The following is an 11,148-nucleotide window of genomic DNA, read 5'->3' on the forward strand; positions in this document are numbered from 1 at the left end:
GCAGGTTCGGGTCTAAAATTTTCACGTGTACCTCGGACACGGGTCGGGTATAATAATAGGGGCATCGGGTCTCGGGTAATTTAAAATGAATGTGTTTTACCGAGAAGACCCGAATGTGAATGTGTTTTACCACAGAAGACCCGAACTACTGTATCTCGTGTGTGTGCCTCGACTCGAGTCCTTTTCCAACCTCTCCTCTGTTTAACAAGACCGTTTGCGACATGTGGCTGGCGACGTGTGGCTGGCGGTAAGCTAATTTTCGTTGAAACAGACCTGTCAATCAATTTTGAATCCACTCTGTAGCGGTTACTTTAGTGTAGAGTTATGCAACATTCGGGTCCAGTCGGGTTAAAAAAAAATTGCCAACCGGTCGGGTCGGACTCGGGTCTAATCTTTTCGGGTTTGTCTCGGGTCGGGTCTTTCTCAAAAAAAAAAAAAATTATGCACGTCGGGTTTGGGTAAAAAGTGATTCGGGTCACTTCGGGTCAGGTACTTTTCTTTAGACCCGAGAAGACCTCTAGATGTAAGTATCTATAACCTGTCTTCCACACGAGGCATGCGGTTCATTTGGACACAAGCCTGTGGGAAAGCTATAAGTCTGCTTAGACAAACACCAGCTAAATTTCCCAGCATGTCCCCCATGAGACAAGTCGGCTGGTAGCATCAGCTTCCTTTGATTACATGAAGAGGATTGCAGGCAGGACAGAAAAGAAAAGGACCCAAAGGACAGGGCGAGTGACAGAGCGTATTAAGGCCGGGCAGCCACTTTTGCTAAGGATGACCACAGGGGTAATTCTGGTGCAGAAGTGCTGATGTCTACTTCATTTTTGATTGGGGTGAATATGAGGAAAAAGCAAATGGAGAGAGTGAATTGGAAAGGAGGAAAAGGTTTTGAAAAACTGAAACAAATTCATCTATACCTTAAGGGAGCGAGTGAAGAATCGAAGGACAGGGACGGTTTATCCATCTACAGGATTTTTGTAATATAGGAGAGCATTTACTGATTTATGAATTCTTCAGAAAGCGGTTTATTCAAGTACAAGGCAGGAATACACCTGGGATTGGAAGCTGTTTCATCTCAGGGTATCTCTCTTTCACACACACACACACACACACACACACACACACACACACACACACACACACACACACACACACACACACACACACTCTCTCTCTCTCTCTCTCTCTCTCTCTCTCTCTCTCTCTCTCTCTCTCTCTCTCTCTCTCTCTCTCCCCCGTCCAATTCTGACCAATCGCGTCCTCTTCGAGCACTATAGACAAATCCGGCTCGCTCCTGCGATCATGTTTGAGTCCTCCCAATGTAATAAAATTACTTATATAAAAAAAAAAAAAAGTAAACCACAGTGATCATGACCTGGATTAAATATTTACTAAAATTTAACTAACGATCGAACCTTGTTCATGTTAATCAGTATTAAATTCTCCAGTAAACAAACCTGACACACACAAAATCCTATTTCACCATTAGTCATTCGTACCTGCAGGCTATAAATAACAATATACCGAACACAAGATGCATAACACTGCATCTTTTACGCATCATCGGAATATAAGAACATTGCATTGCTACTGTGTTACATCACAGATCATATGTTAATGATCTTCAAACAACTAGTACAAAAGCAATAAAATAATATTAACAGGTTCGGGCGCCATAATACATGTAAAATAAGCATCAAAATGAGGTTTGCGATGATGCGCCCGAAGACACGGGTTGAAGACCCAGTCAGTGACGTAACGATATGCTAATTTGTTTAAAGTCATACCTACGTAATCACCATCACCAAAATTGTACTTTTTTTTTTTTTACATTGAAACTTGAAAAAAATAAATAAATAAAATAGACCTACCTACTGACCCCCTTTTTTTTTTTTCTTCTTTTTTAAGGATGGCCTCAGTGAAACATTTTTGAGGTTTCTAGATCTGCCCTACAGGTTTGTTTGCATTTACTGAGCTCCAGTAGCCCAAAGCATCCAAAGCATTTCTACAAAGAATTAACCTCAAACATTTTCTGTTCGATTTTTTTTTTTTTTGTATTGTTTTGGCCGTGTCGTTAAGACAAGGTAATTCGGTTAAATCTGCAGTTTACAAGAACATCATGCACGCTCTTTATGAATCCTCGATGTACGAGTAGACGCCCCCACGTGAATTGGGGCATTCTGTGTACACGGATGAGCGGATTATGATTTCCCCGGCTTGCCTGAAATCCTCCTGATGGCCCTCCGTCCCTGAGAATCGTCTCTCTGAAGGTGTGAAATAGATATTCAGCATTCTGCTAAACTGAAACCAGCAACAGGTCAAACAACAACATGACCTCTTGCGCGGAAAAATGAATCTAAGGAAAAACAAAGGGCAAATGTCGCATACGGCTGCTACTCCCCTCCCCTCCCCTCCCTTTTCAGAGATTGCGATAGGCAGGAATGGAGAAAAAAAAAAAAAAACAACAACTGAGAGCTGACGGACGTTTTGTCAATAAGTAATAACCACACTGTATTAGCGGCATATTTAGGCATGAGAATCCCGCTAAAATGATTTGAACTAAAATCGTTTAGAGAGGCATGTCTTGGAATACACAATGAGCGTAGACCTACGATTTGCCCTGGTTTAAAGGATGTGCACTTTGTAGCACGCTCGCGAGGAAGAGGACTGTCGCTGTCTTCATCCTACACTCCTTTGTTAACTCACAGTTAGAAAGCGACTGCTATATCGCTAAGAATATTAGGCTATCTTTATATATCGGTTTCCTTTAGATGAGATGTAACGGTATACTGCAAGGCTCGATATTCGTAGAAAGTTCTGGATAAGTTACTGAATGGCAACCTTTTAATGCTTATCCACTGATCGTTAGTTCGAGACCACGAATAAAACGCATCGATCCGAAGTGGTTCATGCCACGTTGACTTCGGCATACAGAGATAATCTTTCTGTTCCCGTTAACTCTTTCCTTCCTTTACGGGCCTGAATGGGCTTGGGTACTTTATTTCAATGTATAAAACCGCACACAGAATATTCACTTATCACTGCTGGTATGTTGTTACCCTTGTGTTTTATTGCCAGAACTCTGACGTTCAAGGTGTGAAAGTTTTTCTTGAGACTGGGCAGAGTTTTGTTCACATCCCAGTTGACGACCCCGTGCTCTATAGTTTACTGTGCATCCCTCTTGCTGCGATAATGGGTTTCTTAGCAAGGCTTCCAATAGGGTGTGTGACACCAAAAATACACTTCTGTAGGTATTTAAATTAACAGCAGGGGATGCGAAGCTAGCGATGGTGAAAGATGGAACAAAAAAAAAGAGATAATCGACTTTTCCACCGTTCCCCGTTCCTCTCGTCCTCGGTTATCGCTGTGTTGTTTTTTTTCCCCCTTTGCGGATTTCATTTTTAGCGTGGTCATTCTGGAATGAATGTTTTTTTTTTGTTTTTGTTTTTTTTTACTTAATAGACATCCGTATCATTACCCTCAATAAGAGCCGTTTCCCGACTGAAAGAGGCTGAGAGAGGCTGGTATATGGAGACACTTTTCAAAATCGGTCTTAAAGGAAATGGAAATATCTTGTCAGATATCATGAGTTAAACTATTCTTTTCCCGTCCCTTTCTCTTAGTCTACTGAAACGATAGCTACGGCTAGGATATCTGCCTTGGCGGATACGTGGAAGAAGACAGAGCAACCCTAACGTGAACTGGGCTTGTTTATGTGTGGACAGGCCCTGCAGCAGAAACTTCATTATATAAAACCCTTGGTTGTTGGGATCATGGCATAGAAGGGAAGCTGGTAACTAGGAGATGGAGGAGAGGAGAGGCAGTTCTGCTTAGGCAACTCTGCTCATTAACTCTCCATACAGCCTCCAGGAGTGTCTTGAGTTCACTGGACGTAGCAAAGAGCAATGAACATACCGAGGCAGAAGGCTTTGCATCTTCTTTCTGTCTTTTTCTGCTGATTTAAGCATTTAGATATGTTCTTTCATAATAGTCATATGAAAATACCTCTCATTTGATGGCTGTTAAAATGTGTGGTCCGTGGAAACGGTTGAAAATGTGAAATAATACACCTTACGCAAAGAACTGTTCTGGGCTGTTCGGTCGATCTGATTTGTTAAAGCTCGGTGTAGAATCTGAGGCGCTCTTCGTATACTTTCATCACAACCAAGACCACCTTCTGCCTCTTCTGTTTGATCTTGCAGGGGGAGAAAAGGATTATGTGCCTTCCCTGTGTGGCATTCCTGGTAGAAGAAATGAAGAATGGAGAGGAGATAGTAATCACAGCGGAAGCGAAGAATGAGAATGGAGGTCATCCCGCTGGAGCGGATCGGACGCTGAAACCAGCTGGTTTGAGCCCAACTAGAGCTTCGATACGCACGAGGAAATTATCGCACTCTTGCTCACCTTGAATCTTCTTTAGCTATCGCTTGCTGTTGCTATGTATAGGGCTGTTGTGTATCGTCGGTAGACCGACAATGACATATGTGCGAAAAGAAAAGAGTAAATGAAAAACATTAGAAAATGCTGAAGCAGTGTCCTATCTCACTAATAGTGTTAAATTTATAGTCCTAAGCGTTTCTTCAACAAACGTCTCTTTTGTTTTTTAACCTCTTTCTCACTCCTTCTCTACTTATAAAGTAAGGAAAACATGCATAAGGGATCGCCTTCGCTAAACTTAAAGCCATCCGCAGAAAGACTCAAAGCACAGAGAGAGCACACCTGCATCCGGAGATCAATGCGCGCTTTCAACTACAGTATACGGAGCAAATAAACTTTTCGGTGCAAAATACAAAGAATCGGCATTTGGGTTTGTGTCTTTCTTAAGTCTTGGCATTGAAATGCAGATGAAATTGAACAAAGCGAATGGCATTTCTGAAGCATTTCTATAGGGTGCAAGAATGCCTTATTGAAGACGACGCGTCGTTTGTTTTAAAGGAGTTTAACGGAAAAGATTCCTGAGAGGTCAAACACACACACACACACACACACACACACACCCCACCCACACACACACACACACACCTGTCTAAAGCACTGTAATGTTTGGTGTGACATGAAATAGTAATAATCGTATAGTAATGTTAATGTAATAGTATAAAGTGGAAAAAAATGGGAGCTTATATTTAAAGTTGCATTAGGTAAGATTAGTCCATTTCTTTAAGATTAATTATCTAGCGTTCAAATTCGACATCTGAATGATTTGTACGGTACGCTCTTTAAAATCGAAGTTTTTTTTTTAAATGATTCTTTGTCGGTGCGTAACGGTTCCAAGGTTCCTTAGAGTATAAAAGTGTTCTTTGTGGCACTAAGAAGAAAGGGTTCTGATGAGGCCGTGGCTTAAATCGTTTATGTAAATCACGTCCTACAGTACAGATCTTCACGGTTATTTGTACGAAAAGACGACTATTTCGCCTTTAGATCTTAATATCCAGGTGAAATCTGACGGCTCATGTTTCCGTTACTCCACATTTTTAAACCCACATAATGAAAAGCAAGCATCTGTAAGTTCTGTGTGCACTGGAATTAGGCCAAATAGGTCTCGCCTAATCTCTGCTGAGTGTGTTTGTTTGCCTCAGAATGTCAGAATGCCTTCAGGGCCATGAGTGTAGAAGCTCCTAACAATGTAGATACTTTCTGTACACATGCTCTAATGCTGCCTAGAAACCGGAGAGATTTACAGCTCAGATCGACATGCAGAAACAGACAGTCGGCGAGGAAAAATAGCGGGAGATTAGTTACGTGGGGTGGGGAAAAAAAACAAAAAAAAACAGGAAGTTTGTCTTTTGGTAAATGTTTATCAGTTTAGGAGTGAAAAATAGCCTGTTTTACATCTAAATCACCTTTCGGATAATACATGTGCACCGCTTTAATTGGAAAGGATACGGATGAGAAATAAATCGTGGAATTTGTTTCATTTTTACTGAGGTTTGTTTTGGTTACGTTCATAACCCATAAAACATTCCTTTGATAATCTTTGGAATATAATTATTGTTGAACATCAGTACGGCTTTTATTATTACTTTTCAAGATTTGAGGATATTAGATTTAATCTGTCCCAAATACAGTTATATACCGTATACAACTTGGACTGTTCCAGACTATGAATATTATGTTTGTACTTCATTAAAATTTTCTCACTTGTTATGTTTTATATAAGCTTACTACATGTTAAGGGTGGTAAGTGTGTCTTAACTGATCGCCTCGGCGGTGTGCATGAAACAGATCCTTCTACATACGTTATACTAGTAGTGGAAGTGGTAATAGTAGTAGATATACTAACGGAAGAAGTAATAATGTTTGTAGTTTGTTATTGTAGTAGTGGTAGTGGTGATGGTAGTGATAGTAGTAACATTAAAGAGAGGAGGACTGATAGAAGGAGTGGTAGAGGTAGCAATAGTAAGGGCAGGAGGAGTAATAGTAGCAGTAGTAGAAGTGGTGGTTGGGGTTGGTGGTATTTGTACTAGTAATAGTAAAAATTGAGGAGGAGTAATAGTAGTAAGTGTTAGTAGTAGTAGTGTTGGAAGCGGGTTTGGTAGTGGTGGTGGTGGTGGTGGTGGTGGTGGTGGTGGTGGTGGTTGATGTTGCAGTTAGGAGCAAGCAGAGAAGGTGTGATAGTAGTAGAAGTGATAGTGGTAGTAATAGCAATTGTAGTAGTAATAAAAGTGGTGGTGGTGTTCTAGTAATTGTAAAACGTTGAGTAGTAGTAGTAGTAATAGTGATTATGGTGGTGGTGGTGGTGGTGGTGGTGGTGGTGGTGGTGGTGGTGGTGGTGTTAATAGAACTAATATCAAAGGGAGGAGGAGTAATTGTAGTAGTAATAAAAGTGGTGGTGGTGGTGGTGGTGGTGGTGGTGGTGGTGGTGGTGGTGGTGGTGGTGGTGTACTTGTTATAGTAAAAGGTTGAGTAGTAGTAGTAATAGTGATGATGGTGGTGGTGGTGGTGGTGTTAGTAGTAGTAGTAATAGTGATGATGGTGGTGGTGGTGTTAGTAGTAGTAGTAGTAATAGTGATGATGGTGGTGGTAGTGGTGTTAGTAGTAGTAATAATGATGATGGTGGTGGTGGTGTTAGTAGTAGTAGTAGTAATAGTGATGATGGTGGTGGTGGTAGTAGTAGAAGTAGTCGTAGTAATAATGATGATGGTGGTGGTGGTAGTAGTAGTAGTAGTAGTAGTAGTAGTAGTAGTAGTAGTAATGATGATGATGGTGGTGGTGGTGGTGGTGGTGGTGTTAGTAGTAGTAATAATGATGATGGTGGTGGTGGTGGTGGTGGTGGTGGTGTTAGTAGTAGTAGTAGTAATAGTGATGATGGTGGTGGTGGAGTTAGTACTAGTAGTAGTAGTAATAATAGTGATGAAGGTTCTCGTGGTGTTAGTAGAAATAATATTAAAGGGAGGAAGAGTAATTGTAGTAGTAATAAATGTGGTGGTGGTGGTGGTGGTGTAGTAGTTATAGTAAAAGGTTGAGTAGTAGTAGTAATATTGATGATGGTGGTGGTGTTGGTAGTAGTAGTTAGAAAAAAGTGAAGGATAAATATTTGGCTTAGTAGCATTGATCTAAATCTTAGTATCATTGATCTCAGTAGTAGAAGAGAAGTGGGTGCTAATAGATGTAGCAGTAGGTGTAGCAGTAATAGTGATATTATTAATAATAGTAGTAAGAAAGGCAATGTAATAGCAGTAAGATTATTATTATTATTATTATTATTATTATTATTATTATTATTATTATTATTATTATTATTATTATTAGTAGTAGTAGTAGTAGTAGTAGTAGTAATAGTGTTAATATTAATAGCAGTAGTCCTGATAATCATATTAGTAATAATACTAGCAGTATTTTGTGTATACTGACTTCTGAGCTTCGAGCATGAACTCATGCCCTGTATGACATTGTCTCAACTGTCTCAAGGCTGCTCTTACAGGCACTCTGATGTGATATTCATCTTCTGCCATGAAATCTGTCCAATCCCCTGAAAGAGGAGAAGAGGAGTATACAAGAGAGCTTTCCTTACCTCATTGGTGTTCCACCGATGTCTCTCCTTGGGCAGGGAGGAGCATTTGGGCAGACATTCGAGCAGCTTCTTAGGCAGGTAGATTTTCAAATGTCCATGTTCATCTGGAGACAAAAGCAGAGAAGCAGAACATTCACACTGTGCTGAAATAAAACAAAACAAGTGATATTGCTGGTGTATCCCAGTGTTCCTAAACATTACTAGGAGATACTGTACGTATTCACACTAATTGCTCTTACGCGTCGAAACATAATTCGTCTGAAAATGACTGGGAGACAAAACAAGAGAAAAGCTCAAAGGGAAACATCCTGTTCTTGTTAGGGTTCGAAAACGATTTCAGAAAATTCCTGTTAAAAATGAATAGACTAATACACTAAGAAAAAAAAATTAAATAATAAAGCACAAGTGTAACGGAAAAAAAAGCTGTAATTTTGTGAAGCGAAACGGAACGGGTTCAAGGCTTGAGGTGTGTACATCCTCTCAACCGGCGCTGCCGTAATTTTTGCTTTTTGTTCTAAAAACAACGATATTTCTCTTCCTACTATCTTATCATGCAAGAGTGCACACTCAAATACATAACAAGCAAATTGGGTGACAACGCAAAAGCATTTCAAGGTTATTGATAACCGTTTGAATCAAGGACTCAGGCTTCTTAAGGAAGTCAATGTTTAGCCCTTAGGGAGAAGGAAGTTCCACATTGCGTGCTGAGCCTGCTTATGAAAAAAAAAAAAAAAAGCAAAAGAAAAAAAAAATTGAGGGAATGAGAGTGCAGAGGAAACAGAAAGGGACTGGAGTGTGTCCTCTAGGAACGCATAAAGACATTGGACAGGGAGAGAAAGTGAAGCTACAGATGAAGATAGTGAGTCCTCTGGGATTCGGCTTGGCAAGCACTCAGACTTCGGGCTTAAGAACAAACAGATAGCCAGGGGAGAGAGGCACACGGTGAAGGTTAGGTGACTTGAAGCTTCTACGCTGGGAACTGTTTGTGCTTTGCCTTATGCGTGAACTGACGGATGCGTGAATAATTTACAGCTTTATAGTGAGAGTAGCAGATGAGCAAGCCTGTAAGGCCACTCTCTAGTAGGTCCAATAATCGATCCTAATCTCTACTACGACAGACAAAATAATACATTTCATTACATTTTTCTGTCCAAAGTATGGTACAAAAATTAGTTACAATGGTCTTATTTGTCAATACAACTTTATATTTCCCATACATGGACATAAATTCATTAGCTCGCCCAGTCCGACGCTTTTAATTGGCCTGGTTCATAAGAGGTACTGTAGCTAACAAAATATAACAAGCAATGGACACATAATTAGCTAGTAATAATTATTGCATTAATATAAGCTAAGCTCACAGCACTTGAGTCAGCACAATACCGCTTTTTTCTTTTCCGACACTCAAACCCAGAGCCGTCAGATCCTGATACTTATCACTACACTTTTTTTTTTTTTTTAACCAATATTTTTGTTGGTATTTTTTTCCAAAACAGTTACTTGGCATTATATTGGTGTCTTTGCTATGATCATGTAGCATGTTTTGTGACCATGATGTCACTGTGACAGCTTTGTCCAGTATTTTTCCTGTGTTTCACAGTTTTCAGAAACCCTCAAAAACTAATTACATGGATATAAATATTGGCTTTTTCAAGGTGCCCAGGCTACTCATCTATCCACTCTTTACATACCTTTGCAAATCAGTGTTTCCTTAAATAAATAAATAAATAAATAAATAAATAAATAAATAAATAAACTTCTATTAAAGGTGCCTCATCGGGGCAAAAGCAAACAGCTTCACAAAGGGCAACGTGATGAGAATGATACAAGGACAAGACAAGCAAGCAACTTATTTACAGGGTAATTAAGGAGAGTCTATATATCTGGCAACCTCCCATTTCTCTGTTGCCCTTGCACCCCGCTTGCTTTCAGCAGGGTTGGCAGAGTGATAGACTCATTTTAAGGGCTGCCATTTACTCTCATTGTACTGAATTAAAGCAAGAAGCTTTTAAATTATGCTGACACTCAAGACTGTGGCCTTAGGGACAAATTTTAATCACGGTGCCACCGACGTCTGCCAGACACCGGCCATGGTGTCTTTCTGCCACTGGCTACATTCCATACCGGAGCCGACCGACGGTGGATGGAGAACCAAAAAAAAAAAGAAAAGAAAAGAAAAGAAAAAGAAACGGACAGAACCCACACAGAATGTGTACATACACACACGTGTAAACGCCAACACAAACACACACTCCCCCTCACACACACACACACTTTGCGCAAAGAAGGTCTGAAGAAGTGTCTGGGTTAGAGACAAGACAAACTTTAAAGCCAGCCTTGAAGGTATTTGGTCATGGAGGCTCTGTGTAAAAACACACACACACACACACACACACACACACACACACACACACACACACACACACACTGCATACATATGCATGTTTTCACTATACTCGATTATGCATTTGTTAGCAAAATTTTACATTTCGAATGCTGCCGTTGATGAAAAAAAAACTAATTTTCTATTTAGCAAGTATATTGGAGGCAAGTGCATGTGGACTTCACATGAATATCAATGCGTTGCTCAGCACTAATGCCAGTGCAGTGTCTGCACCAAGCGCATGTCTAATACTTCATCTACGTTACTTCCATGCCTTGGTAAAAAAAATAAAAAAATAAAAAAATAAGATGCACATTAAATGCAAATCAAACCATCTTTTTGAAAATCCCAAAATAAATCCCGAGTAAAAGTTAAAGTTGTGTGGGAAGCAATCGGCTCTTCTCGTTTTCATCTCATCGCGCCTCTTTTACAACTTTTACAAAATCCCAGCATCTAATAATATCATTAGTTCGTGTGTCTTAATAGAAATAAATAATAATGAAGCATATTAAGTGATTATGGATTATCTGAGTTTATAAGGAATACAGGATGAAGATGGACTGGTCACTGAGCTCTGAATGATGCACGGTACAAGAAGAGGTGATTTCTTCAAGAATGGTTACGAATGGGTTCTAATGCTTTCCCACCAGATGGTGCGGTACAGAATAGAACAGTCGCTCGGTAGCATCATTGGGAACATTCTTTGCATGACAAATAATCTGCTACAGGCTTCCATGAGCACAGGAATTAT

General features: G+C 40.1%; 1 protein-coding gene across 2 annotated transcripts in view; it reads right to left on the bottom strand.

The window, feature by feature from the left end:
• LOC113657243 (calmodulin-binding transcription activator 1-like) overlaps window positions 1–11,148 on the bottom strand; it is a 255,734-nt gene that overhangs the window by 231,017 nt on the left and 13,569 nt on the right. For both annotated transcript variants that reach the window (XM_027168903.2, XM_027168904.2), the window contains exon 2: window positions 8,015–8,118. In XM_027168903.2, the coding sequence (XP_027024704.2) occupies window positions 8,015–8,118 (104 nt within the window). The remainder of the gene's footprint in view (window positions 1–8,014; window positions 8,119–11,148) is intronic.

This window comes from Tachysurus fulvidraco, chromosome 2 (genome assembly GCF_022655615.1).
Source record: "Tachysurus fulvidraco isolate hzauxx_2018 chromosome 2, HZAU_PFXX_2.0, whole genome shotgun sequence".
Taxonomy (NCBI): Eukaryota; Metazoa; Chordata; class Actinopteri; order Siluriformes; family Bagridae; genus Tachysurus; species Tachysurus fulvidraco.